General features: G+C 33.8%; 1 protein-coding gene across 1 annotated transcript in view; it reads left to right on the forward strand.

Annotated features, from left to right (window-relative positions):
- Nucleotides 1-27572, forward strand: part of ROBO2 (roundabout guidance receptor 2) — a 1375087-nt gene that overhangs the window by 1320804 nt on the left and 26711 nt on the right. Inside the window, exons 20-24 of the mRNA XM_049785493.1 lie at nucleotides 487-768; nucleotides 1157-1282; nucleotides 6969-7125; nucleotides 14526-14786; nucleotides 20395-20600. Of these exons, the coding sequence (XP_049641450.1) occupies nucleotides 487-768; nucleotides 1157-1282; nucleotides 6969-7125; nucleotides 14526-14786; nucleotides 20395-20600 (1032 nt within the window). The remainder of the gene's footprint in view (nucleotides 1-486; nucleotides 769-1156; nucleotides 1283-6968; nucleotides 7126-14525; nucleotides 14787-20394; nucleotides 20601-27572) is intronic.

Genomic DNA, 27572 nt, shown 5'->3' on the forward strand with positions numbered 1-27572 from the left:
AAGAGATTTTAAAATGTACTTATAGTATGGATAGTGTAATTTTGACAATGTTTGCCTCTATTCAGCAATTGTATCCCATATCTTTTAAGAATCAAATGCGAAAAGATGTGTTCATCCATGATTTGTAGATATTGCTCTTGTAATTGCTTCTTCGGCAAATAAGCTAACAGTTTCATGGGTTCTGAAACTGAATGAACAATTCAGAGCATTTTTAGTAGTGAAATAGACCAAACTTCTTATACATGGTTGAAGAAAATGAGGGGAGGTTAATCAGTGAGACATGAAGGACGAGCTGTAGCCTGCCTGTCATCTAGACTGATATTTGGGCGACGATTGTACATCATCTACCCTCCATTGGCTCATGAAGCCCATCTCAGCTGAAATGCAAACGTGCGACATGACACATTTATTTTTCATCTTCAATTTTGATAGTTTTGGGCTTCCTGTGCATTATTAAATTGTTTCATTTTCCTATGTTCACCACAGATGTGCTGCCACCAGTTCCAGGCCAAGGAGATAAAACAGCAACCATGCTCTCAGACGGAGCCATTTATAGCAGCATTGACTTCACTACCAAGACCACTTACAATAGTTCCAGCCAAATAACGCAGGCTACACCATATGCCACGACACAGATCTTGCATTCCAATAGCATACATGAATTGGCTGTTGATCTTCCCGACCCTCAGTGGAAAAGTTCAATCCAGCAAAAAACAGATTTGATGGGATTTGGTTATTCTCTACCTGATCAGAACAAAGGTAACAATGGTGAGTCTGGTTCTTACTTCCAGAGTTGGTCCGTTCATATCATTTGTGCATGAAATAGAAATTAGTATCTGTTGTATGGTGATTCATTACCAGGTTCACTACCTAAGCTTATTAAAATATATATGGGCATGTTTCTAGTACTTTCCACAATCCTCACCACCACCACTGTTGTTACCACACACACCAACACAATCGGTTTCATCCTTTGAGCTCTTTTCCATAGAACAATCAGCAATCCATCTCTACTTCCATTAGGTCAGGATAGACTAAACATTCCTCCTCTATCCCACAACATCTGCTTCTGAATTGCTAATTGCATGTTCTGCATGGGCTTGTGCTGTGAACTAATCACATGATGCCACTATGACCTCTGCCCTTTAACCCTTAGCCTTACTTTACATCCCTGACTACCGATTGGCTGAGGGATTGTCTAATAGAATGCCACACAACCAGTCACAGGATTTCAGCACCACCAGCTCTCACAACAGCTCAGAGAGGAGTGGCAGTCTTTCAGGTTGGTCTCATCACAGTAAGAAGAAATATTTGTTTGTCACCAACATATGACCTGTGTTCCTAAGGGCTATGGAGAAATTCTAAATCAAAATTTATGTCAAACATGTATCCTCTCTATGATCATGAGAGTTTGTCCTCATTGGATTCATGTTGGGGTCTAAAAATTGCTGACCCCCTTTACCTACTCTGAGTACAAGGATATTTACAGAAAAATACCATTTGTCAAACTGCTATTCCCTGAAGAGCTGATGAGTTTCATCTGCCTTGAAACTTAAGAACAAATAGAAACTGAAAATAAAGATATCAGGGCCTGAGAGAAAGTACAGAAGTTAAGGCATTTCCCTTGCATGTAAGCCCTGTTTGATCCCTGCTACCAGATGGTAACCTGAGCACATTGTATAATAACATCCCACCAAAACTTCAAAAGAAATAAATAGATTTCACAGGAATGGCTATTTCATGGATGAATACCAAATGACTAATTACTAAAAAATAACAAAATAATATAAAAATGATTTTGGAAATTTTTTTATGTAAGGATTCTGGTAATGTGACCTCCTATTTTTGGAAATAGTTCCAAAATACCATGTAAAATAATGTATTTTGTGTTAATAAATGAAATTATTTTGATAAGCATTCTTACTGGAATGTGAATGTGGGAAAGTATTATTCACAAAAGCATTCTTTCATATTTATCACCTCTTTGTGCCATGGATTTTAATATTTGTGGGTTTTGTGTTTAGTTTGTTTTTGTTAATGGGCCACAGCCAACTATGCTCAGGACTTATTTCAATCTCTACATTTGGTCATAACTCCTGACAGTGCCCAGAGGATCACTGGGGGTGTCAATGATCACGTCAGGGTCAGTTATATAAAGAAAAAGCACACTATTTGCTGTACTATCTCTCCAGCCCCCAATATTTAAGTTTGGACTTGTCCAACCAAACTAATAATTTTTATTATAGATTTTTATACACATGTGAAAAAATAATTTACTAGGCATAAATCACGTGATCATGAATATCAGTGATTTTGGGGGCTCAAGGACGTAACCTCTAAAATGAGGAGGTCGTAGTAGACACACTTAACTTTCAAGTATCCATGTACATGTCTTGATTAATATCTTTTTCTTCATATTTCTGATTTAATATCATGACTTTATTTGATTTATATTTTAATACTAATAATATATTTTAAGATTTATTTAATCTGTGTTTCTTATACAGAATTTTTATGTTTTAAGATATGTGACAGAATAGCAGAGATTAAGAATGTGAAGAGTTAACTCTTTTTATATCACAAGTGTACCATTTACTAAATGACTTTTCCTCTGGAGATAGAATCTCTTTAATCTTAAAATGTTAATGTTCTCAATTCTCTCCAAAATGAGCCATTTGCTCTTCCTACCTATATAATAGAGGAAAAAACTTAAACATCTGTTATGAATATAAACTGGCTTAATAATCCAGGGGAAATTTTGAATAACCTTATATGTCATTTGTACTATCATTTATTTATAATGGGACCCATGATTATACTGAGTAATTAAAAAAATAATGATTCCTAAGGTTATGCCCTTCAAAATACATAAGGTTTCCAGCAACATGATTATTTTAAATCTATATGTTGCAAACTATGAATCAGATGAGAACCTCTGTGAATGCTTCATTAAGAATTCTGTATGTGTTTTTTTTCCACCAAGTTTTCAAAGTTGTAAGCAGAATACAAATCACAATACTACTTAATACTTCTTTTAATCATTCAGCTCCTGAGCAGCAAATGTACATAGAAGTGTATATATATTCATTTCTCATCATAGTTAAACACAATAACTTACTAAAATGGATAATGGAAAGCATTATAGTACGTGACCATGAAGTGATTGTTCTTAGCTTAGTCCAAACTAAATTTAATATTGGAGACTGCTTTATTCTATTAATTATACATATAGTTCATAAGTTTTAAATTTAAGATCAAGATGTCCTAAGATATCAAATCACATTATTTTATGAGGTTTTCTTAATTTGTGCACAGTAATGAAACCAATTTAAAATAATAATGGTAATAAAGAAAATTAGACATTTTTGAATTATGTTAGTGAGCTGCTCATCTTCTTTAAAAAGCATTAGTATAATTTATTCAATACTTAAATGCAGAATACTTGTAATAAAAGCTAAGCCATTAAAGGATAAAATCATTTTTTATCAAACATTCTGCAAGCATACTTATCTATATATATAGTAGGTAAGAGAACACATATGCACACAAAGTGAAGCACCAGTAACAATAACAGTAATAAGTATTTTCTATTCTGGCAATAAACTATGAGTTTAATTTTAAAATTGTATCATTTTTAAATTCTTATATATAGACATTTGTTCAACATTCCTAAAATCTCTATAATTGGAAGTATTTACATTTTATGTTAAAGATATATGGAAGAGGAATATATTTTCAAATCTTTAAAATATATTTCTGAAAATATAAGTCAGAATGTCTTTGAAATTCTTTGCTTGGAATTACAGTAATAGAATATGTCTAACTTACTTCAGCATTTCAAGATTTACCTAAAGTTTGACAAATACAATGCTCAGTGACTTAAATATCCCCTAGTTTTATATTCTCATTATCATGTTCAGAGCTCTAGATTAATTCTAAGAGAAAAGAATCAAATTTATTTATAATCCCAACATTAACCATGATTATAAATAAAGCACAAACTGAATGTTGGATGGAAAGCTTTCAGAATATTTACTATAAATAAGCCCTGTTCTTCATATATATTAAGTTTGCATTTTTTAGGAAAAAAATAAATAACATTTTGATCTTGGGCAAACATTTCCACTGATTTGGGATCAGAGAAATAGAAAAGAAAATTTCTAGTTAAAATGATTCCAGATCTTTTTTTTTCTTACTCTATGAATATGTACTACTTAACACTCAAGAAATATTTCTATTTTCTTATATAAAAATTGGAGATGTCAGAACTATGTTACTTCTGCTGATAATCAGCTATAAGATGTATGGAAAAGTATGTAATTAAATAAATATGTAAAGAATGAAGAATGAACTACTAAGGCAAATGTTATAAAAACTCACAACTTCCCAATTTCTCTTTTAATTCTTGAAATGACATTATTTTAATATCTACTTATTTTTTTATTTGGTGGGTCATCAAAAAATGAAGTATGCATGCTAAAAGCTGCAGACACATTAAAGTCAATTTATTATTTTTATTCCAACAGTCAGGCTATTTTTTTTTTTTGCTTTTATTGGACTAAAATAAGTTAGCCATTGTAAGTTACTGCTGTTAGTGAAGATTTGGAAGAGTAATATTGGTTGACACTTATTGAGAATTCTTTATTTTGAGTTCCTTATTAGCATTTTCACTTAGAATCCTTAGGTTGCCTCAAAGGGTTAATAATTTTATATCTTTGAAGATTTGAATGAGAGCTATCGAATGAATAAAATGTGACAAATTACTCTTCAAATCCTGAGATAAGACTCTTTAGAATTTAACAAGATTTCAATTCTCAGGGAATTGAAAGTAGAAGATACCTGCTCTCTTTTTCCCAAATATCTTCTATTTTGTTAAAGAAGTATTTTGCTCGGATGCTATATTCTTTAAGTGTGACTTTTTACTTATTATCTAGAAAATATACGCAGTTCTATAGGTAATAGAGAATAGCTAGTATATATATTTGAAAAATTATTATCACATTTTTTGCTTTTAAACAAAATATTAAGTTATTATTCAGTTACTAATTCCCAGTAATTGATAGAAAAATGCAGTTGACAGAGTTTGAGTATTATTTTAGTGCAAGATTATACTGCTAAACCTACCTGATACACATGGATTGTAGTTACACAACAATGAAATCCAGAGGTTAATATTAATATTTTAGATAGCTAATAATTGTTGATAGAATTGGTTGCTCAGGTAACCCTGAAAATACTGAGTTTTCTTCAAGAAATTTGTGTTCCTATATTTAACTACTGTCCCTTTGGAGGAGGGGTGGGGTACACCCAGCAATGCTCAAGGATTACTCCTAGCTCTGCACTTCAGAAATTACACTAGGCCGTATTTTCCACCTAGTGTAATTTCTGAGTGCAGAGCTAGGAGTAATCTTTGAGCATTGCTGGGTGTGCCCCACCTCTCCTCCAAAGGGACAGTAGTTAAATATAGGTGGTACATATACACAATGGAATATTATGCAGCCGTCAGGAGAGATGAAGTCATGAAATTTTCTTATACATGGATGTACATGGAACCTATCATGCTGAGTGAAATAAGTCAGAGGGTGAGAGAGAGACGCAGAATAGTCTCACTCATCTATGGGTTTTAAGAAAAATAAAAGTCATCTTTGCAACAATCCTCAGAGACAATGAGAGGAGGGCTGGAACTTCCAGCTCACTTCATGAAGCTCACCACAAAGAGTGGTGAGTTCAGTTACAGAAATAACTACACTGAGAACTACCATAATCATGTGAATGAATGAGGGAACTGGAAAGCCTGTCTAGAGTCCAGGTGGGGGTGGGGTGGGATGGAGGAAGATTTGGGACATTGGTGGTGGGAATGTTTCACTGGTGAAGGGGGATGTTCTTTACATGACTGAAACCTAATCACAATCATATTTGTAATCAAAATGTTTAAATAAAGAAAAAAATGCAAAAAAAAAAAAAAGAAAGAAATTACACTAGGCATTGCTTGGAGGACTTACAAGGCATTCCAGAAATCAAACCTGGGTTGACCACATGCAAGACAAGTACTTCTACCTGCTATATTATCACCCTGAACCCCTGTTGTCCAGCTTTAAGGAAGATGTCTTATCTATCTAAATATGGAAGAAATAAGTACAGCAATCAATTAAACTAGTACAATTAAAAGTAAAGCCCTATACTAATGATTAAGTATATTTTCATATTTTATAACACTCCACTTAGTTCAGTTGAGACATATACTGCCAACTTTCTTTTCCTCTTTTGTATGTGAATTCACTCTATTAAGACACTGTTAAAACTGAGTACTAAAATTTTATTCATTTTCTTTCCTTTTTGTGAAACTGTTACATAAGTCATGTTTAAGACATCTGGAAAATAGTCTAACTTTCAAAAAAAGAATTCCATTAATTATTAAAAATTATAGAAGATATATCATCTTTTGAGAGTTACAAATGTTCACCAGATTTCAGCTTCTTGGTTCTTTTCAGTATTATTGAGAGAAAACAAAATGTTAGTACCGTGGATTAATTCAATTGAATAGGTTTTAATGGAAAAATATTAGTTTGCATTCATGAACATTACATTTTTCACTGTGAGTGATCATACAAAAGAGCATTACAAGATGTACTGAAATCTGGAATTTGAAAGAATCTGTTATGGCCTATTATTTTGTCTAACAATGAAAACATGGATGCATAAGACATGAATAAATCAACAAGTGTGCTTTTACTCTAACAGCCATATTTATGCTTTATTCAACTTTGCAGTTAATGCACTAGGAACAAAACTAACATTTTTAGTACTGTATAAGGTTATTTTCTGATTACATCATAATCTTTATAGCTTTAAACAACTATTACAAACTGACTTGGGTGTTTTAAAAGATATAAGTTCATCTTCCCATCTGATGTACTCTGTTTCTTTTGAAATTTGGTATCACTAAACAAATTCATTATTACTTTCAGGTGGGAAAGGTGGAAAAAAGAAGAAAAACAAAAATACTTCTAAACCGCAGAAAAACAATGGATCAACTTGGGCCAATGTTCCTCTCCCTCCTCCCCCTGTCCAGCCTCTTCCTGGTACAGAGCTGGAACACTATGCAGTAGAACAACCAGAAAATGGGTAATTTGTTATATATGCAAAAATAAATCTAGAATTGTATCCTTTATGTTGTGCATATTTCCTCATGTTCTTTCCCTGCCTCCATCCAGTCTGTTGATTGCTTGCCCCTTCTTTTATTGTTTGTGCCATCTATGTATTTTTAGCTAATAAATACAACACAGCACATGTTGAGTACCTAAAATCCTTGGATGTCAAGTGCCTTAGATTGTCTGCAATCATGATAATGCAGCCTCCATTTCTAATATTTCATGTTAGTGTGAAAGCAACTACCCATAGCTCTGTGAACTAAAGAGCCACTTCTGATAAGGAGTAAAAAGGGAATTGTAATGACCTTCTTCATCATCCCTTACAGTTTTCTAATGATTTGATGTCTGGCCATCGCAGGGTGCCCTCTGTAGAGCATTGTCATCAATGGGATAATTGTAGGGACCTGGCCAGTGAATACAACTTTAATCATCAGCTTTGATGAAAGCTTATGTGTCAGAGCAATAAAAATGGTTCAAACCAATGAGCATTCTCTAACAAAACCTATTTAGATATGAAAAGAAATTGGGGGGGGGGGTGTATAAAATGTGATCTTATCCCTTTCCAAACATCTCTCTCACAAGATTTAGGTTTTTCTCCCTTAGTTTGTGTTAATTGACTTTTAACTCAAAAGACATTGATACTTTTATTTTCTAGTGCAACCAAAAAGGAAGTCAGAAGAGATGTAGTCAGTCTTTTACAATTTTAATTAGCTTAGCTGGTTTGTTTTCTGCATTCTTCATAGTTTTCATACTTCTCAGATCTGTGTTGCTTTTAACTTTGAAACTGAAAATGAAAAAATAAAGACAATTTTATTATTCCTAGTTTTCTGTTTGGATGTCCATATATGTTAAAATACCTTTGTTTCTTTAAAAGATGCCTGCATTTGATGATTTTTTTCACCGAAAGCTCATCTGTACATATCAGAATTTTTTTCTCTCTTTTGTTTGTTTGAGCATAACAGCTACTTCTGAATTTTTAAGAATAGTTTTTTAACTGAAACTTTCTATGTCACCTCGAGGCCTGTTTCACATTTTTGTCCTATTATGTGATGTAGATAAAATATACACATACTAATATAGGAATTCTGATCTTTGGGTATAATGTATTAAGTTGCATGATACTGGGGAAGGTAATAACTTATGGGATATTGCAGCAGAATGGTTGAAATTATGAAAATGATAAAGTAATAAAATTAAGTAATGGCAGACAAACAGAAAGAAATGACAGATTTTTTAAATATAATAATAATTTTTATTTTGAGCAAAGTGGACTACATATCTTTCACAGTAATATTTTAGGTACATATTGACATTGAATCCAGGAATTCCCACCACCAAAGTTGTCCTCCCTCCACCCCTGTTCCCAGTATGCATCCCATAACCTCCTTCCCTCCCCCCCCCCCCCCCCCCGCCAAGCTGCTAGTATAAGTGGTCCCCTCTGTGAAAATGACAGATTTTAAAGGTATACTTAGAACAAAGTAATCACAATTTGAAAACAAAATATCTCTTGTTTTTTTTCTACTCTTTGTTAGAGCTTCCATATCACCAATTTCTTTCCAGGCCTTTCATGATTTATAATAATACTAATACGAAAAGTTATCATTGTCCAAATAGAATTTTATATAATAGCACCAATGACAAATGCTTTCTGTCATTGATTTGTCTCTCAACTTGAGAAAATGTACCAAAATGTATCTTTTTTTAGTTATCAATTTTTTATTACTGCTATATAATACTAAGAATTCAGTAGCTATTAAATAGATATCTCATCCCATAGTTTTGTTACTATGATTAGAGATTGGCAAGCTTTGTGAGTATTGAACTTTATTGTATTTTTATTAGTAATTTGATATTTGCATCTGCCCTTTAACAGTTTAGTTCACATGCAGCATTGATTTGTTGTCATATTTTTCATTATTCACTGGGCAAGACAGATAATACAATGCCTCATATTTTCCTGACAGTAAGTCAAAAAAATAAAAGCTTCTTTAGGAAAGGTTACAACAAAGACCTTTGGTTTAGCATCAGCAGCACATTCCATTTTTTTCAAGTTGCTAAAATAAAATGTTGAAATTTAATCTCTCAAATCAAATATGGTTCTATGAATGGTCTATGAATTTTCTCAATTTTGTTGGTGTTCCACAGACACAGAATGTGTTCACCACTTTTCTGGTCTATCATTGAAACTACCAAAATATTTGGTCACATACATTTATTCTAATTAAAATAAATAAATATTGAGCTATTTTTGTTTGTTGAGAATACTTTATTATTCACTTAATTCAATATGGCATGCATTTGATTTATGTCAAAAATGATATTCATACATTAGACTCTCCATTGCCTGTACATTGCATACAAAGGGAATAGGGAATTACAGATTTTTTATGGAAAACATTTTTATAATAATTTTTATTTTGACCAAAGTGGCTTACATATCTTTCACAGTAATATTTTAGGTACATATTAACATTGAATCAGGGAATTCCCATCACCAATTTGTCCTCCCTCCATCCCCATTCCCATCTTGTATCCCATGTCCCCCAACCTCACACCCCGGACTGCTAGTATAAGGGGTCCCTCTGTGTCTAGCTTCCTACTTAGTGATCATACAACTGTTTGGTCTTGGTAGCCTCCAATATTTCCCCATCTATTTGAGAGGCGGAACTAGATAGTTCTAGATATGTGGTTTTGGTTGAAGAAAAGCAATCAAATGGGTAAAAATCAAATAAGCCGAAAGTGGGTGGAATCCTTATAGAGGCTCTCAACCTCAGTTTGAGAGAGGAATGGGAAAAAGGAAGTGAAACACCACAACAATACAAAAGGAGATATCAAATAAAAATTCCAGTGAGCACTACAGCAATAAAGATAAGCACCACATAATAACCACAGTCTGGCACAGAACATTTTTGTCAAATGGTATCCAACTGTGATTCTCAACATATGAAGAAGATTAAATTACATTATTTTAGAGAAAAATTTTAAGGTCAGATTGCTCTTTGCATTTAGTCACTTCTTAAAAATTCAACATCATTTCCTATTATTTAAATGGTTTAATTTGTAATGCACAAAGATGTGTCTGTAGTGTGATATAAAACATACTTGAGAAGAAATATTCCAACTGCAGAGAATTTTTTTGGTTTAGAGTAGTTGTGTCCCAAGCGTGTTCAGGAGGCATGAATGCCTCTCCTCCTAATTTTGAACAACTTGATCAAAGGTTTAATACAAGGCTCAGAAAATATGATCCTGCTTGGTCCTTGGTTCACAAGATATGTGGTTATCCCAGCAGTGTGTGGGGTCCTCCAGAGTCCTGCAATGTGTCTAGGGGCATCTAGGCACACAGCTGGCAATATTAAGGGATTCAGGTGATTTTATGATTGAACCAAGATAAACCATGTGCAAGAAATACTCATAAACCCTAAACCATCTCTTCTCTCCTGTACTAAATTTGTTTGGTTTTGGTTTTGGGGACACACCTGGCTGTGCTCCTGGTTTACTCCTAGCTCTGTGCTCAGAAATCACCCCTGGCAGGCTCAGGGGACTATATACGATGCCAGGGATTGAATTCGGTTCCGTCCCAGGACTCCCGCATGCAAGGCAAATGCCCTACTGCTGTGCTATCACTCCGGACCCACCTTCACCAATCTCCTAATGTAGGGCCTTCTGTTTGCAAATCATTGAGGTTGACACAGAATTGGAATATTGAGTGATCAAGATGTTATCATTTCCTCTGAAAAGAATCTTAGTTTATGTTCATTAACCAGAGGCAAAATTTCAAACTCCAACTTCTCTCTCCTGCCTTATTATGTAAATGGTCATACCTTATTTGTCAGTTATTATCAATTAGGAAACAACAATTTTAATTGTTTAGTTTATATTTCCTCTTCCTTTGTGTCACCACATATTACTTTTTTCAGTGGTCAGTAGAACATTGCATAACTGAAATACTAGCTGTGGCCTCCCTTTACTTTCTCATAGTATTTTGCATTAGCTACTATTTGCTTACAATTAGTATTCTACACTAAACTGCAAGCTTTATAAATAGATAGTTAACTGGCATCTGATCATTTACTAAACGGATAATAAATTTATATTTTTAAAGTTAGCTATTTTAGATTCATATTAAGATTATGACACTATTTGGCAGAAAGTACAGAGATTTCCTAAATTCTACTTGTATCCACATATGCATAGCTTCCATCACTAAGGAAACTCTGAACAAATAATTACATTGGTTCAATTGATGGATGAATATGATACATATACCATTAGTGAAAATTCATGGTTTATAGTAAGGTTTCCTGATAAAATACTGCACATTCTAGTGGGCTTAATCAATGAAATGATGTGTATCACCATAATGCTATTATATTTGCAATTTCACTGTTTTAAAAGTCTTCTGTGTGGGGCCGGAGAGATAGCACAGCGGCAGGGCATTTGCCTTGCAAGCAGTCGATCAGGATCTAAGGTGGTTGGTTCAAATCCTGGCGTCCCCTATTGTCCCCCGTGCCTGCCAGGAGCTAGTTCTGAGCAGATAGCCAGGAGTAAACCCTGAGCACCGCCGGGTGTGGCACCCCCCCCCAAAAAAAAAAGGTCTTCTGTGTTGGACCATTTCTTAAATTCTCGTAACTACTGAACTTTTAACTGTGTCCATAATTTTTGCCCTTCCTAAAAGATTATACAGTTGGAACAACATATATTCAGTTGGTAGACGTTTCATATTCACTTTTTTAATTACCGTATTTTCCAGCATATAAGACAACTTTTGAAACAAAAAAAAAAGTCAACCGAAAATCGAGGGTTGTCTTATACTCCGAGTATATCCCGAAAAATATTTCAATATGCCGCTAAACGAAAATTGAATATTGCCACAAAACAAATTTTCCAACTCGATCCTGCACCAATCAATGCAAGGCTGCTCGGACCGCCTCTCTAACTCAGCCAATCCAAGTAGGCTTTATATGCATGCAAATTAGACAATGTTTTGGATCCGAATCTACACTGTAAAAAGCCTGCTCAGATTGGCCAGAGTCAGAGAGGAAGTCTATTACAGTATAACCATTGAACCGTTGCTTGTTGTGATTGGCTCACTCTGGTACATACAGTTGCAGCACAGGAACGTTCTGTCTGATACAGCGAATATAGGCCTAACCCTATGTTTTAACTGCAAGATTAGGGGGTCGTCTTATACACCGGCAAATACGGTACATCTTTTTAATTTTTCTGTCTTTTTGTGAACTGGCAAGTTGTTTCTTTCTTCTTCTTCTTTTTTTTTTTTTTTGGTTTTTGGGCCACACCCAGTGATGCTCAGGGGTTACTCCTGGCTATGCGCTCAGAAATTGCTCCTGGCTTGGTGGATCATATGGGACACCAGGGGATTGAACCGTGGTCCGTCCTATGTTTGCCCTGCGCAAGGCAACACCCTACAGCTTATGTCACTGCTCCAGTTTCTTTTTAAATTCTACATAATATTCCACAGTCTATATTCCACAAGTTTTGTCATTTAAAAAATAAAACTACTATAAATATTCACATGGAGATTTTGTGATATATTCAATCAAACCAGAAAGTAAAAAGCCACTTAGATTAAAAATCCAAGAATTATTTAGATTTTTATTACTCAGGTTCTTAAGGAAATTAAGACAATTCTATATATTTGTAAAATCAATATTTTTAATTTTAATGAAAATCACAAGTATTTTATATAATGTGGTAGATTTTATAAATATAAAATGAGAATTACCGAAATCTTCATATTATAGATAGAATAATGGTGGTAAATCACAGGTAATAAATAATCCCAATATATGGTGTTATGTGTTCAAAGTATTATGAGTTATAATCAGTCTCATGTAGTAAAAATAGAGAGGACTTCACCAAAGTGATAACATTTAACGGAACCTTGATGGAAAAGCATGAGGTCATAGGCAAATGGTTTGAAAATTGTTCTATACAGAATTAGACTTTAGAAAGGAATAAAGTAGGCTATGGAGTAGAAAATTAGTCTAAAATATTAGCTTGGTCACATAGGAAAGTATTTTACATATGAATTAATGACTTTGAACTTTTTCTTAAAATACCAATAATCACTGAATAACTTTAATCATCAGTATGATGTGAACAAAGATGTTAGAAATATTCATATGGTGTCAAACAGGGAAATAGAATAGAAAAGTGAAAATGATCTCCAAATAGTCTTGAGGTGCTAGTGGGCTGGTTCATGTCGAAAAACTGATTTGTTTTCCTGTAAAGAGAGAGTACAAAAGGAGAAACATTTGAGTGATATTTCAAAATTTAAAATTTCAGCCTCTTGTGGCTGGAGCGACAGCACAGTGATAGGGCGTTTGCCTAGCACGTGGCCAACACAGGACGGACCTCGTTGGATTCCTGGCTTCTCATAAGGATGCGTTTTCTGAGTGCAGAGCCAGGAGTAACCTCTGAGCACCACTGGGTGTAACCCAAAACCAAAACAAACAAAAAATAATTTCAACCTCTGATCACAGGGAAACTGCTTTATTTGTCTATATGTTTTATGAAATATATTCTAATTAACACATAATATATCTGTCTCAAATCTATTTTATTTATAATATATTTTATTTCTAATATGTTTTACCCTTTAAACAATAGTCTTAGAAATAATAAAGAGAAAGGTAATAGTTAATCAAAATTAAAATTATTTGATTAATTTCCCATATTCCCAGAACATTGTCCCTAAAAGGCCAATGATTTAAGCATTATAGATCACTTCATATAGCTATCTTAGGATATATGTAGAGCTGTATGGTGTAGTTGGTTAAATTTTAAACATGACTCATGGAAGTTAATTTTTATATGTTGAAATTAGAGGACACTGATTTCTTTTGAGAAAATTGGAAGAATTCAGAGAATCATAAGCTCATTGGAAACCTTTTATAAATCAAAGTCTTAATTTCCATTGCATATGAAACAAAGGTTGGCATATATTTAGAGTAAATGTATTAATAATCTCAAGCATTTATTTAAAGATCAATATTTTATTTTCTATTACACAAAAATTAACAAAAGAGAGTAACTAAATTTACAAACAGTAAGTTCATTCATTGTTTTTAAGCAGCAATTGGGCTTTTCATCATGAATAGCTATTGAAAGTTATTGCCTTTTGTAACTGCAAAAACAATTTGATAATAAGATCATTTTAAAAGTAAACTGAGATATTGTGATAATGAATATAATAAGGATTAGAAACTATGTAAACAACCAGGTAATTTACTTTCATAGCACAAACCACTTGTTATCTGGAAAAAGTAAACTGAGAAGATGTTTTGGATACAATATGGGACTTTTTGTTACAAATATAATTATGTCTATGTGTGATTTTTTTTTTCTATTCAGCTATGACAGTGATAGCTGGTGTCCGCCATTGCCAGTACAAACCTACTTACACCAGGGAATGGAAGATGAACTGGAAGAAGATGATGATCGAGTCCCAACACCTCCAGTGCGAGGTGTGGCCTCTTCTCCGGCTATTTCCTTTGGACAGCAATCCACTGCAACTCTTACGCCATCCCCAAGGGAAGAGATGCAACCAATGCTGCAAGCTCACCTCGACGAGCTGACAAGGGCCTATCAATTTGATATAGCAAAGCAAACATGGTAAATATCCAGACTAAATCAGAGGATTCCTGGCTTTCTACACATTGATAGAGAAAATGAATTTGCACATTGAACTTAGAAAAGATCCTAATGGGGGCCGGAGAGATAGCAGAGCAGTAGGGCATTTGCCTTTTAAGAAACCAATTCATGACCGATAGTGGTTCGAATCCCAGCATCCCTTATGGTCCCCTGAGCCTGCCAGGAGTGATTTCTGAGCGAAGAGCCAGGAGTAACTCCTGAACACAGTCAGGTGTGACCCAAAAATAAAAACAAACAAACAAAAAAACAAACCAAAAAATGCTAACAGTCAGAGAGAAAGTAGAGCAGACAGTGGAATTGCCTTGCACATGGCCAGCCCAGGATTGATTCCCAATATCCCATATGTTTCTCCCAAGTACCACCAAGAATTTTCACTTAGTACAGTCAGGAGTGAACCTAGGATATTGCTGGATGTTGCCCAAAACACAAAATAAAAAAGAAAGTAATATACAGCATTATGATTCAGCTTTTATGCAACTCTTTATTCTTTTAATTAATGAAATTTTCTTAAGGAATGCTTTTGTCTACCTAAAAAAGAATGCTTTTGTATACATAGAAAAAAAAATTCAGAAATTAAGATATATTGAATTGGAGGCTGAAGAGTTTTTGTTTTTACTGGATTTTTTCAAATTACTATTTAGTTTCAACTAGCATGTCCATGAAATCACTTCCAATGTGATAATAAAATACCTATTTAGATGCTTTGCAGTGCTTCTATTTAATTCTGTTTGTGGTAAGATGTTAATGTGAATATATATAAAGCACATATACTTAGAGTCATTAAAGACTTTCTTTAAGGGCTGGAGCAGTGGCATCTGACTTGCCAGCGCTAGCTTGGTCCCCCAAGCCAGGAGCGATTCCTGAGTGCATAGCCAGGAGTAACCCCTGACTGTCACCAGTTATGCATCCAAAAATCAAAAAAAAACAAACAAACTTCCTTTGGACTAGATTAGATTTAGTAAAAGAGAAAAATAATATTAGTAACATTAAATGTATCCCCTACACCTAGGGTAAATTGAAATCATAAATTTTAATTTTCTTATCAATCTATATATCTTCATATGGTATAAATCATAATGAATGTATTTAAGTATTCAGTGAAAAAGAAAAAAAGGGGAACCAATTTTCACAATTCTGCATGGTTTTCTTATTTGCTCTTATTTCCCAAATATAAAGCTCGTATTTTCTTTGCTTGTTGCTTTGTTTTTACCAGGGATATAATCAAGGGTTTCACAAATGGAAGATAGTTGCCTTACTACTAAGTCAAAAAAGATTAACTCTTGAAAATGAAATTTCAGTGTCATTACTTTGCTTATATTCTCTTGATTTATACCATATGCTTAAAATTAGAGACACTTTTTGGTTTATTTGTTTGTTTTTTACCATACACCTTGTTGCTAAGAGGTTACGCTTGAAGATAAACACCCTATCTTCTGTGCTATAAAACCATCCCCCCAAACACATTTTTATAAATTATATTTACTACTTTTAAAAAATTAGTTTACCTACACTCTGACAAATTACTAAAAGGGCTTTTTCTCAAAGTTAAAGGACTCGATTTTAAAATGAGGTTAATTACACAGAGATAGTATAACCAGTAGTACCACTGAAAGATTATTATAGATATAAGGTATTTTATTAGAAGCAGAATTTCTTGAACTTTTTAATCAGTTGTAGAAATAATTTTTAAAGATCAATGGTAATTTATTCCTAAACAGTATTATGATTGGATTCCTTTATAAATGTTACAATTGAAGCCAACTTGCTTTAACAGCAAGATTTCCTTCCTTGTTAAGTCAAGTAATGAAGGTTGGCAAGTTAGTTATTAAAAATACAAATTCCATTTTAGAGTTTCTCAAAAATGTCTACATTTTAGAACCACAGTTATAAGCTGAAATATAATAAAATCTGAATTCTATCTAAAATAATTACTTGTTTGTTTGGCTATTTTAACTTGGGCAATTAAGATTTATAACACTGCCATACTCTTGCCAAGACACAAAATTGAGAATCTTGCTTAGTATTTATATGTTTTAGTCCCTCTATTTGTAAATAACTAAGATAATCATAATTATGATTCTATGAAATGACAGGGCAGTCCCCAAGGTCATCCTTAGGTTCAAGCTTACAGAGTTCACAGTGTTCTAGTCAAGGTTATGCTTCATTGAAATTCGAACAAAAGTACAGGTTACAATCAGCCACCTGAAGAGATGAAGGGTACATAAACTATGAGAGTTTCAGTGAACCAGCTCAAATGGTAAACCTTTCCTAGTCTGTTGTGGAAAGCGTTACTTTCCCAACAATATACAAAGAATTATTGGAATATTGACAACCTCTGATGCTGTCAGGAGTCTTAAATTCAAGATTTAAGAGGGATTGTCCCAAAGAACTGTGCCTGCTGCTGATCTTGGTCTCAGACTACCAAAAGTTGATAGACTTTAAGGAGTAGCCTATTGGCTACAGGTAAAAGGAGGTCCTTTTATATATATATATATATATATATATATATATATATATATATATATATATATATATATATATATATATATGTGTGTGTGTGTGTGTGTGTGTGTGTGTGTTGTGTGTTGTGTGTGTATGTATGTATATATATTCTATCAGATATTGTTTTCTAGGCTCTCTAAAAGATAAGATTTTCCTTTACCAATGCCTCCTGGTAAATGGGGTAACTTTCTTTGGCATCAATACTTGAAGTCCTTAGCTATTACTTATTTAGTAATGGATGAACAGGTCTACATACTCTGAACAAGATCATATTGTTAAGATATATTATTGTTTGAACAAAAATGTTGTGGAAATTTAATGAGTATATACTTGCATAATTAAGTAGCCTGCTAAACTTTTTATTGTTCATAAAAATTATTTACCTGAATTATTTACTGCTGCTTTTCACATTTAAAAGAGCTTTCCAATACAATAATTTTCACAACTATACTCAACTACTGAACTGTTTTCTTTCTTTTGTCTTCTCTTTCATTTTACTTTGTAGTTTATTTCTATCTTTTTATATGATTTTAATAACTTTGTTTTCCCTCATATTGAAAGAAATGTATTATGATCAGTTATGTAAACTATGTGATACATTTTCTTTAAATTAAAAAATAAAAGAGAGAGATTTCCAGGGATGCTTTTGTCTTGTATGCTGTGAAACCAGGTTTTATCCCTTGACATCCCAAATCATCCCCTGAGACTGCCAGGAGTGATTTCTGAGTGCAGAGCCAGGAGTAATCCCTGAACACCACAGAATGTGGCCATAAACAAACAAATAAACAAAAATAAGAACTTTCCACTTCTGGAGTACTCCATGGATAGTTGCTAAGTACGCTAATAAGCTAGTTCATATAGACTTGTCTTAACAGAGCCTGCTCATCTAACTATGCTCCTACTCTGTTTTAAAGTTCTTCAGAATGTAATTGTGAATTGTCCCAGGCAGCAGTTATGAACACTCACTCATGTTTCACATAGGTCCTTGCTCCTTGTGTATAGCAACTTTTTTAACTGCTCTTAGTGTATAGCCACCTTTTTTATCTACCTGTCAATATCACAGGAGTATTTTCTGAAAATAATGACATTCAAGTTCCATCTAGAGGAGTTATGTTTATTGTTCCATGATGTATCATTTTTACTAAAGTATTTATAAATGTTATGCATTCAACTTATCTCTAATTATTGCTGAATTTAAAGAGCATTTGTTTTCTACTTAATACTTATGTCTTCCATTAGCACATGTCAGAAATGATGTAGAACTAGTATATTGTTCTATTTGGACATCCTTGGACTAAAGTGTGCAGCAACTGAGGTTAAAGAGTCATGCATAGTATAAATTCTTTATTTAGTTTTTTGTTTCTCACTGGCTCACTCTATCTCCAATTCACAAATGGAAACTGAGCTAACCTATACAGCAAGATGTAGACATCAATGCACAAAATTTTCTTTAATAGCAACAAACTTCCTAACTAAAAAATTCTAATAAGCTGATAAGCTCTGATAAATACTGAATGATAAATCATACTCTCATATTCTTGATCTTTCAAACTGGTAGCCCTTGTATTATTAAGGTATCTTCCAGAACAAACATCTTTGGATTTTTAACCAAAAAAATTTAGAATCTTCTAGACACTGGAGTCAATTACAACTTTGAGATTGAATTGAGAAAGAAAAACTAAGTTATGGAAGACTTAGTTACTTGTCTCTCAAATGCAGATATTAAAGAACAACTATATTGCATCTTTAATGTATAAATTAACAGTGACTATGCCTTACACTGTTTTGACATCTTCTTTAAGATCAGAGATACTTTAAAATCTTTATATCCAGATTAAAAATTACATGTTGAGGCATGTAATGTGTTCACACTTTAATGTTAATAAATTATAATAATAAAAACACTAGCTTTCATTTGTTCTTTTATGTATTGTGAGAAGAAGTTCCTGTTACAAATGTATAGTTATGGATTTCATATTTTACATATTTAGTGATCTGAAATAAGTGACTTAGTAAAAGTTAATTTAAAAAAAAAAGAATTCAAAATACGTGTGTTATTTACTTCTGAAAGTGGATATATTAAACAGTATTTCAGTATAACTTTTTATTTTAAGGTGATAAAAAAAAAAGTGTTAAAGTGTAAGCAGCTATCCAGCCTAACCAGTGGGATGTATTATAGTAGGAAAGTCTTATAAGGCAAATAATATACTATTGACTATGGTTAGAGGGATTAGATATTAGCCCAATATGTGGTATTTCTTTTTAATGGCTAGTGGGTCATGTGATAAGGTCACATAAATTTTGGCTCTATATTGGATACAAAATAGCTATATTCTTTTTGGATCTTCTCAAATGTCAACATTAAGTAGTTATTTGTGGCAAATAATCTTATTCTCTGCTAGTTAATCTATACAAATTGTTGGTTTGTTGTTGAAAAACATTAATTATTGAGTTTTGGATGGGGCTGGATGATAGTGAGATAGATGGATGGAGAGAGGCCTTTCTCTGCCGGTCCGGGGGCAACGCTCCTGCAACTCCCTCTAGTTTTCAGTCTCTGGGCTCAGGATAGCAGCAAGGAAAATCCACAGGAAGTCAGGTTTCAGGAGACATCAACTTTATTAAGGCCCTAGTCACCATGTGTGGCTCCTATGCTTTTAACCTTTTAAGCAGGCTCTTTTCAGTTGTCCTGACATCTCAACTTGTTTCTGCCAGCCATCTCTCTTTCTGATCCTCTCTCTGTATCCTCCCGCTGAATCTCTCCCCATCTATCCTCTTGGTGAGCAAAACAGTTGTGGAAAGGTCTGCCTCTTAAGGAGAGCAAAACAGAAAGTTGGGGGAGGGGAGTAACAGTTTGTATTGTCCCTCTATTTGTAATTACAAATAGAAGAATGTAATAACCTACATATTTTTTATCAGGCCACATATACATAGCCTGTTGCCATTGGTGAAATGTATGTTCCAAATTGATTTACTTAAATCACAAATATAAAATTCGTAGCCCCGGCATGTGTTTAATTCTAATTTTGTTGATGTTACTGATTTGCCTTTATTCCCATTTATATTCTAGGCACATTCAAAGCAGTAATCAACCACCACAACCCCCAGTCCCACCATTAGGTTATATGTCTGGACCCTTGATTTCTGATTTGGAAACAGATGTTCCCGATGATGATGCTGATGATGAAGAGGAAGCGTTAGAGATCCCGAGGCCCTTGAGAGCACTAGAGCAGACACCTGGATCCAGTGTGGACAATCTGGACAGCTCAATGACAGGTAACGGAATGGATTGGATAAGAATAACTGACCTATTATAACATTTAAATGCATCAAAAATCAAATGCTTCCTTATGTAAGGCCTATTCCACTCCATCTATTTCTGTAACATTTTAAATATGATAATATGAAACACAAAATTCAAAAAGGATTTGAAAACACTTTTGCGTTGCTGCAAAAATGATAAGAAAATTCATGAATTTTAAAAAGCCTTAAAGACATGAAAGAAAACTCAATTATATCCAGGGCTTTCATGAAAAGTTCACTCTGCTGGGGAACCAAGTCTATTACATAAAAAAAAACCTTGACTTTTAGAAATGATATATTTTGTATATCAGGAGCAACATACAAAGTGAATGCAAACTTAAAATGCTTCTTGATATTTCACTCTGTAAAATCATTCACTGATGAAAATAAGCAAGTCTTTGCAGTAAGCCTCTCTAAGGTTACGCAGAGTTTTATTTTTAGAGTGGAGAAAATGTACAGTGAGATAAACCATACATTTATGAATTTTATGTTGCTGAGTTCAGTAATTGCTTCTTTCCTCAAAACATGATGTTTTGCTTTTCCTGGACTTGTTCATTGATAGAAAACTTGCAATTTGCTCTGTCTTGTGTGATCCCAGAACTACAATCTATTTCCAAGGACTTACACTTATAAAATATTGTCAGAAAAATTTAGATCTTTATGAATTTACCAAGAATATTTATAAATATAAAAATGATTAATTAATTATTATCCACACAGGCACAAATGCCTCTTAGAAGTCTATAAGATGTAAGTATAAAAGACAAATAAATCTTGCTTTTGCCTGTCATTGGGTCTTTTCTAAAAAACACACTTTTCTTAATTTTTTTTAATTAAAAACCTTTTTTAAAATTTTGGGGTCATACCCAGCAGGGCTCAGGACTTACTGCTACCAGCTATATTAACACTCTAGTCCCAGAAACCCACCACTATTGTGCTTACTTTAATAATCTCTTCATTCTAGGAGGCATTTTGCCAATCCTCTGTATTCATTTTATTCCAGTAGTTTCCCAGCTTTCCCTATGCATTACATTTCAGTTAATACTGATGAAAATAGGCTAATGACAGGTGATTAAGAAGTATAAGAACTATATGCCCCTTCCTCAATTGATTAATGCTAAACTCATGAACTCATTTTCCAGTTTTGTTTTACCTGGGGTTCTCTGTTTGCCTGGCTAATGAAAACTTAGGAACTGGATAGGGGCGGGAGTGATGGTGCAAGTGGTAAGGCGTCTGCCTTGCAAGCACTAGCCTAGGACGGACTGCGGTTCAATCCCCTGGTATCCCATATAGTCCCCTAGGCCAGGAGTGATTTCTGAGCATAGCCAAGAGCATAGCCAGGAGTAACCCCTGAGCGTCAGTGGATGTGGCCAAAAAACAACAACAACAACAACAACAACAACAACAAAAAGAATGGACTACAGGCATACTGCTATGATTTGGAGTACAGACTAAATGTGGTAGAGCTAAAGTCTCAGTCTCTGAAAGCAGACAGCTAACTTTGTAGTACAGTGTTATGTTAAGCCCCTATGCCTAAATGTCCAGCACAATCATCTTCAAGACAAAGTTCTTAATATTTTTTGCATATTTTACTAATTACATTGAACTTTTTCCCACTAGAGATGCAATAAAAACTGTATTAATAATGATTTAAATACTCAGAGAAAGTCTATGCAGTTCATTTATTCAATATTATAAAGTCAAAGATAATAAACATCTATAAATCTTTAGCATATCATTTTGCATATTCACATACTTTCCTGTTAGTACCAAGTTAGACCATCTGATGCTACCGTACATTAAAATAATCTCAATTTCTCTTTAAGTCAGGATAATATTCATTCAAAATGAAGCTTTTATTGCTAAGGAAACAAAGTCTGTTTTTCTACTTGAGCTTACTGCTTAATTATTGCCATATATAAAACCTCAGGGTGTTTAGGTATGTATTTTGAGTTGAATTCACCCTATGAATAATACATCTCCTCAACAAAAATCTACACTCTACATAAAAGTAGCATTTTTATTTATTTATATTTTGCTCCAAATAACTTTGTGAAGAATGTATAATCAAAATTTTTATTTGATTTTTAGGGCAGAAGGGAAGTCAACTTGTTAAATGTAAAAGTAAATATATTTCCTTAAAATATTGTATTTCTGGGGTGATAGCAAAGGAGTGTATATAGACAGGTATTTGCTGATATGTGTCTATGGGTATATGTGAGTGGAAGTGTGTGCATGTAGAGTAAACAATTGTGAGTGTAGTATGGTGCTTATTTGTGTGTATGCATTGGCGCATAATATATGAGGGTAAATTCTTGAAGTATACTTCATATTTATATATATAAAGATAAAAATGTATAGAAATCAACTTGCAGCAGATATTATCCTCATGTGTTTATGTATTCTTTTTTTTTTTTTTTTTTGGTTTTTGGGCCACACCCTGTGACGCTCAGGGGTTACTCCTGGCTATGTGCTCAGAAGTTGCTCCTGGCTTCTTGGGGGACCATATGGGACGCCGGGGGATCGAACCGCGGTCCGTCCTAGGCTAGCGCAGGCAAGGCAGGCACCTTACCTCCAGCGCCACCGCCCGGCCCCTGTTTATGTATTCTTAAGGTACTTAAACAAGTGCGCTGAAAGATAACATGTCTTGTTTTATTTTTATTTTTAATTAATAAATCGGTATTTAAATACCATAGTTAGATATGTTTGTAGTTGGATTTTAGTCATAAAATGTACACCTCCTAACCAGTGCAACCTTTCCTCCACCAATGTCCCCCATTTCTCTCCTTCCCCATCCCACTTGTCTTTGAAGCAATCACTCTATTTCTCTCACTCACTAACATTGTCATGGTAATTGTTGGTATAGTTATTTAATGAACAGCACTCACCAATTTTTGTGTATATCCTGGGCTGATCCTTCAAAACCTCATCTCTATTTTTTCTGTGTCCATCTCTCTCTCAGAGTTATTTCACTCAGTATAGTAGTTTCCATGTCCATCTATGTATAGGAAAATTTCATAACTTCATTTTTCCTAATAGCTGCATAATATTCCATTGTGTAGATGTACCACATTTTCTTTAGTTACTCCTCTGTTGTCAGCATTCTGGATCGTTTCCAGATTCATTAGATTATAAATAGCACTGCAATGAACATAGGTGTGCATAGGGAATTTTTTAATTGTATTTTTGTGTTTCTGGGGTATATTCCTTGTATTGGTATGGCTGGATCTTATGAGAGATCAATTTCTAATTTTATGAGGAATATCCATATTGTTTTTCAGAATGTCATTTGATGTTTACAAGAAGGCTGGCTAAGACCTATGTAGGACTTTACTCATATATTGCATTTTTACAGTGGCCATTTTAATAAAAATCAGCAGTTATTAAGATAGAGTCCATTTTGTAAAAATGTAAGCATATCAATTCCCATTATCATCAAATTGTCTAAGTAATTTGCTACTGTTTCAAAAACATTTCAAAATAATGTTTAGTTAATGAATAGAAAATGTCAAGAATGGAAAATATAAAGTTCTATATCCCATGATCTCAGTGTATTAGTCTGATATGTGGAAAAACTACATATCATGTCTAGGTGGATTAAACAGCAGAGACTTATTTTTCAGTTTGGAGGTCTGAAGTCCAAGAATAAGATGTAGTCATATTTGATTACTATTGCAAGTCCCTTTCTGGCTTGTCCTCTATAATCTCACATGATAAAAAGAGAACAAGCATCTAGTTTAGTTATAAAAAAATAAATCTTTCCATGATGACCCCACCCTTTTAAATTTATCTAATCTTAACTTACTTAGGCTAGAGAGAGATTACAGGCTCATTCACTACATATGGCCGACCCTGCTTCAACCCTGTACTGATTAGCTTCCACACATCTATATTTGCACCACTGCTATCCCTTGAGCACCATCAAGTCACCCAGTTAATATCTGATATTGCAGGGACTTAGCTTCTAGCTGAAAATCTCCTGAAGAGGCTCCCGAGTCGCTTGAGTACTTCATAGGAAATCCACCCACTTCCTGGAAAACAGAAAGTAAATAATCCTAATTGCTTTAGAAAAATTCTACCTCCAAATACTTTGGAGTTTTAAGACTTTGACACACTAATTTTGAGAGAATGCACTTTGTCTATAATATCCAGTAATAGCAAATTGTCAATCTATTGCTTATTTGCTGGGGGAAAAAACGATTGAATGTTTGTTTTTTCCAACCACTTAATTAGAAGTTTTTAGATTCAATATCAGTAACAGCAACACTAGCTTGCTTTTATATAATAGCCCATATGGAAAGTATGTGTAAAACACTCTCTAAACTGTGTGTGAGTGTGTGTTTGTGTGAGTGCCTGATCCTCTTTTTACTTTTTTTAAAAATTTTATTGTGACCAAAGTGCATTACAAATCTTTCACTGCATCATTTATGGTACATAGTGACAATGAATGAGGGGCCTTCCCACCACCAGAGCTGTCCTCCCTCAGCCCGTTCCCAGTATAGATCCCATATCTCCCTCCTCTACCCCCAGTATGCTAGTGCAACTGGTCCTCTCTTAAAATATTGTAAGAGAGGAAGAAAAGAGATGACTGTATGATCTGTACAGCAACTATAATAGTTTCCTGGAACCTTATAGAATAAGATTGAAATTCATCCACCTAAACATTTGAACCTATGTTATGTAGCACAACTCTATTATATTGAAAGGAGCTGTGGTTGGGGACCCTGGGGCATTCTTATAAAACCTTGGTCTGTCTCAATAAATTTATCTTTTTTTTTTCTTTTGTTTTTTGGGCCACACCCAGCAGCACTCATGGGTTACTCTTGGCTTTGTGCACAGAAATCACTCCTGGCATGCTCTGGGGGCCATATGAGATGCCAGGATCTAACCTGGGTCAGCTTCGTGCAAGCCCAACTGCTTGCAAGGCCTATCTCTCCAGCCCTAAATTTATCTTCTGATAACCATATTTTGTCTAATAGTCCGAAATTATTGTTGTTATTTTTATTTAGTTCATCTGTTTGCAGAATTTGACCTTATTTAAATACCATTTTATTGATAAGAAATTTGAGAAATTTTGGACCATTTTTAAGATCATTCACATAAATAACAAAATATTCAACATTAATCATTCTTCTCTAAAGATCACTACAGTGAAAACTTTCATCTCTTCTGAAATCAGGATTTGACATATTTAAGAGGAGACTAGTTTCTTGTTCTATTATGTAACATTTGCATCTCACATTCTTGCATTCTATGTATAATTTTATATATTTGTAAACATAGATAAATATGTATTCTAATAATTACAATAATTTTGTTTTTTAGATAGATTAGTCCTTAGTCCCAGTACACTTAATTCCCAGTAGACTTAAATCAAGATCAAAATATTAATTCTGGGGCTGGACAGTTAATGGAGTGGGTAAGGTGTTTGCCTTTCATATATCTAATGAGGGTTTGATCTCTGGCACCCCATATGGTTCCTGAAACTTTTAGGAATAATGTCTGAATACAGACTCAGAAGCACTGAACTGAGCACGAACACTGCCAGATGTAGCCCCAAACCAAACCGAAGTAGGAATTCTTAAATATTAATTTTATGTTTTATCTCTGCCATATTTAATTATAAAATGTTATAATGACTCATGGCAATACAATTAAACCTGGCATTTCTTTTTGCAGGGCATTTTACCTTATATCAAAATTTTTCAATATTTACCTACAGAAATATAATTTTATAATGATATTACTGTTATTTTAAGTTACTATATAATTTAAATCAAATGTACTTTCCTGGGATTCAATAAAATAAAAGCCAGTTTTCCTTGCAGTTCACTCTATTGGATTATTTGGATTATAAAGAAAAGTTTCAGTTTTTAGAAATATACTTGTAATTTTTCTTCCAAAACCCCAACCCACCATCTTAGTTAACATGAGTAAGGGAGGCCTGCTATACATTTTCCTAAAACTACCATTGTGGGAATCAAGAGTAAGTGTTTCCTGTATTTAATGACTCCACCACAGGAATAAAGACACAGAAGGCAATAGAAGAGAGGGCAGGAGCAAAGTGTCTGGAACTTGCAGCCAAGATTGGCACTGCCTCAATGATCACAAGGAGGAAAGCAGAGAGTTCTGTGAATTGAAGCAAATAAAAGTTTCCTTGACTTTTGGATGCCACATAAATACCATGAGTAAAAGGAAATCCTGGCTCTGTATTTTCTGCTTTTTATGTCTTTGGAGATCTTTAATAGAACTTCCAACCCAGATCATTATGAAAAGAATAAAATGAGAAAAACCTCCCCATCTGACTAGACCACACAGAGTGGAGAGTTCTGGCGATTTCAAAGTGTGACCTGAAGCCTTTTGCTGCAAACAATTTAAGAACCATATTTGTCATCTTTGAGAGATTTCTGGAATAGCCACGTCATTATCTCAGGCTGTGACAGCTTGGACAGCTTTGATGTTAGAAGAAATAGAATATATACTTAGAAATTTAACAGCTAGAATGTAAATTAATTCTAATTTCTATTTCAGGGAAACAAGGTAACAGGTGTCATATGACCTAAGGAAGAGATTTTTTTTTTTTTAATTGCTTACTGTGCTTGCCACAGATGCTACATATTCCTTTCTCCCTGAGGAACATAGGTGGAACTGTTGCATATGTAAGATGTTTGAAAAAAACAAGAACTTCTAAAATTAGATCTACTTTCTCTACATTAGGGCAGAGGTCAATATTTGGATCAATTTGCCAAAAAATGCATAAAAATCGAACATATAATTTTACAGAAAGGAAGAACTCCTGAGCTAAATAACTGCTGAAAAAAAGTGAGAGCTGGTTTGGTATCATAAAAATGATAATGCAACAATTAGCAGGATCAGATTATGAAGCAAATACTTTAACTTAATGGAACTAAGGATAAGCATATATCAGCAAGAAGGGATTTAGCA

The sequence above is a fragment of the Suncus etruscus genome, chromosome 13, assembly GCF_024139225.1.
Source record: "Suncus etruscus isolate mSunEtr1 chromosome 13, mSunEtr1.pri.cur, whole genome shotgun sequence".
Taxonomy (NCBI): domain Eukaryota; kingdom Metazoa; phylum Chordata; class Mammalia; order Eulipotyphla; family Soricidae; genus Suncus; species Suncus etruscus.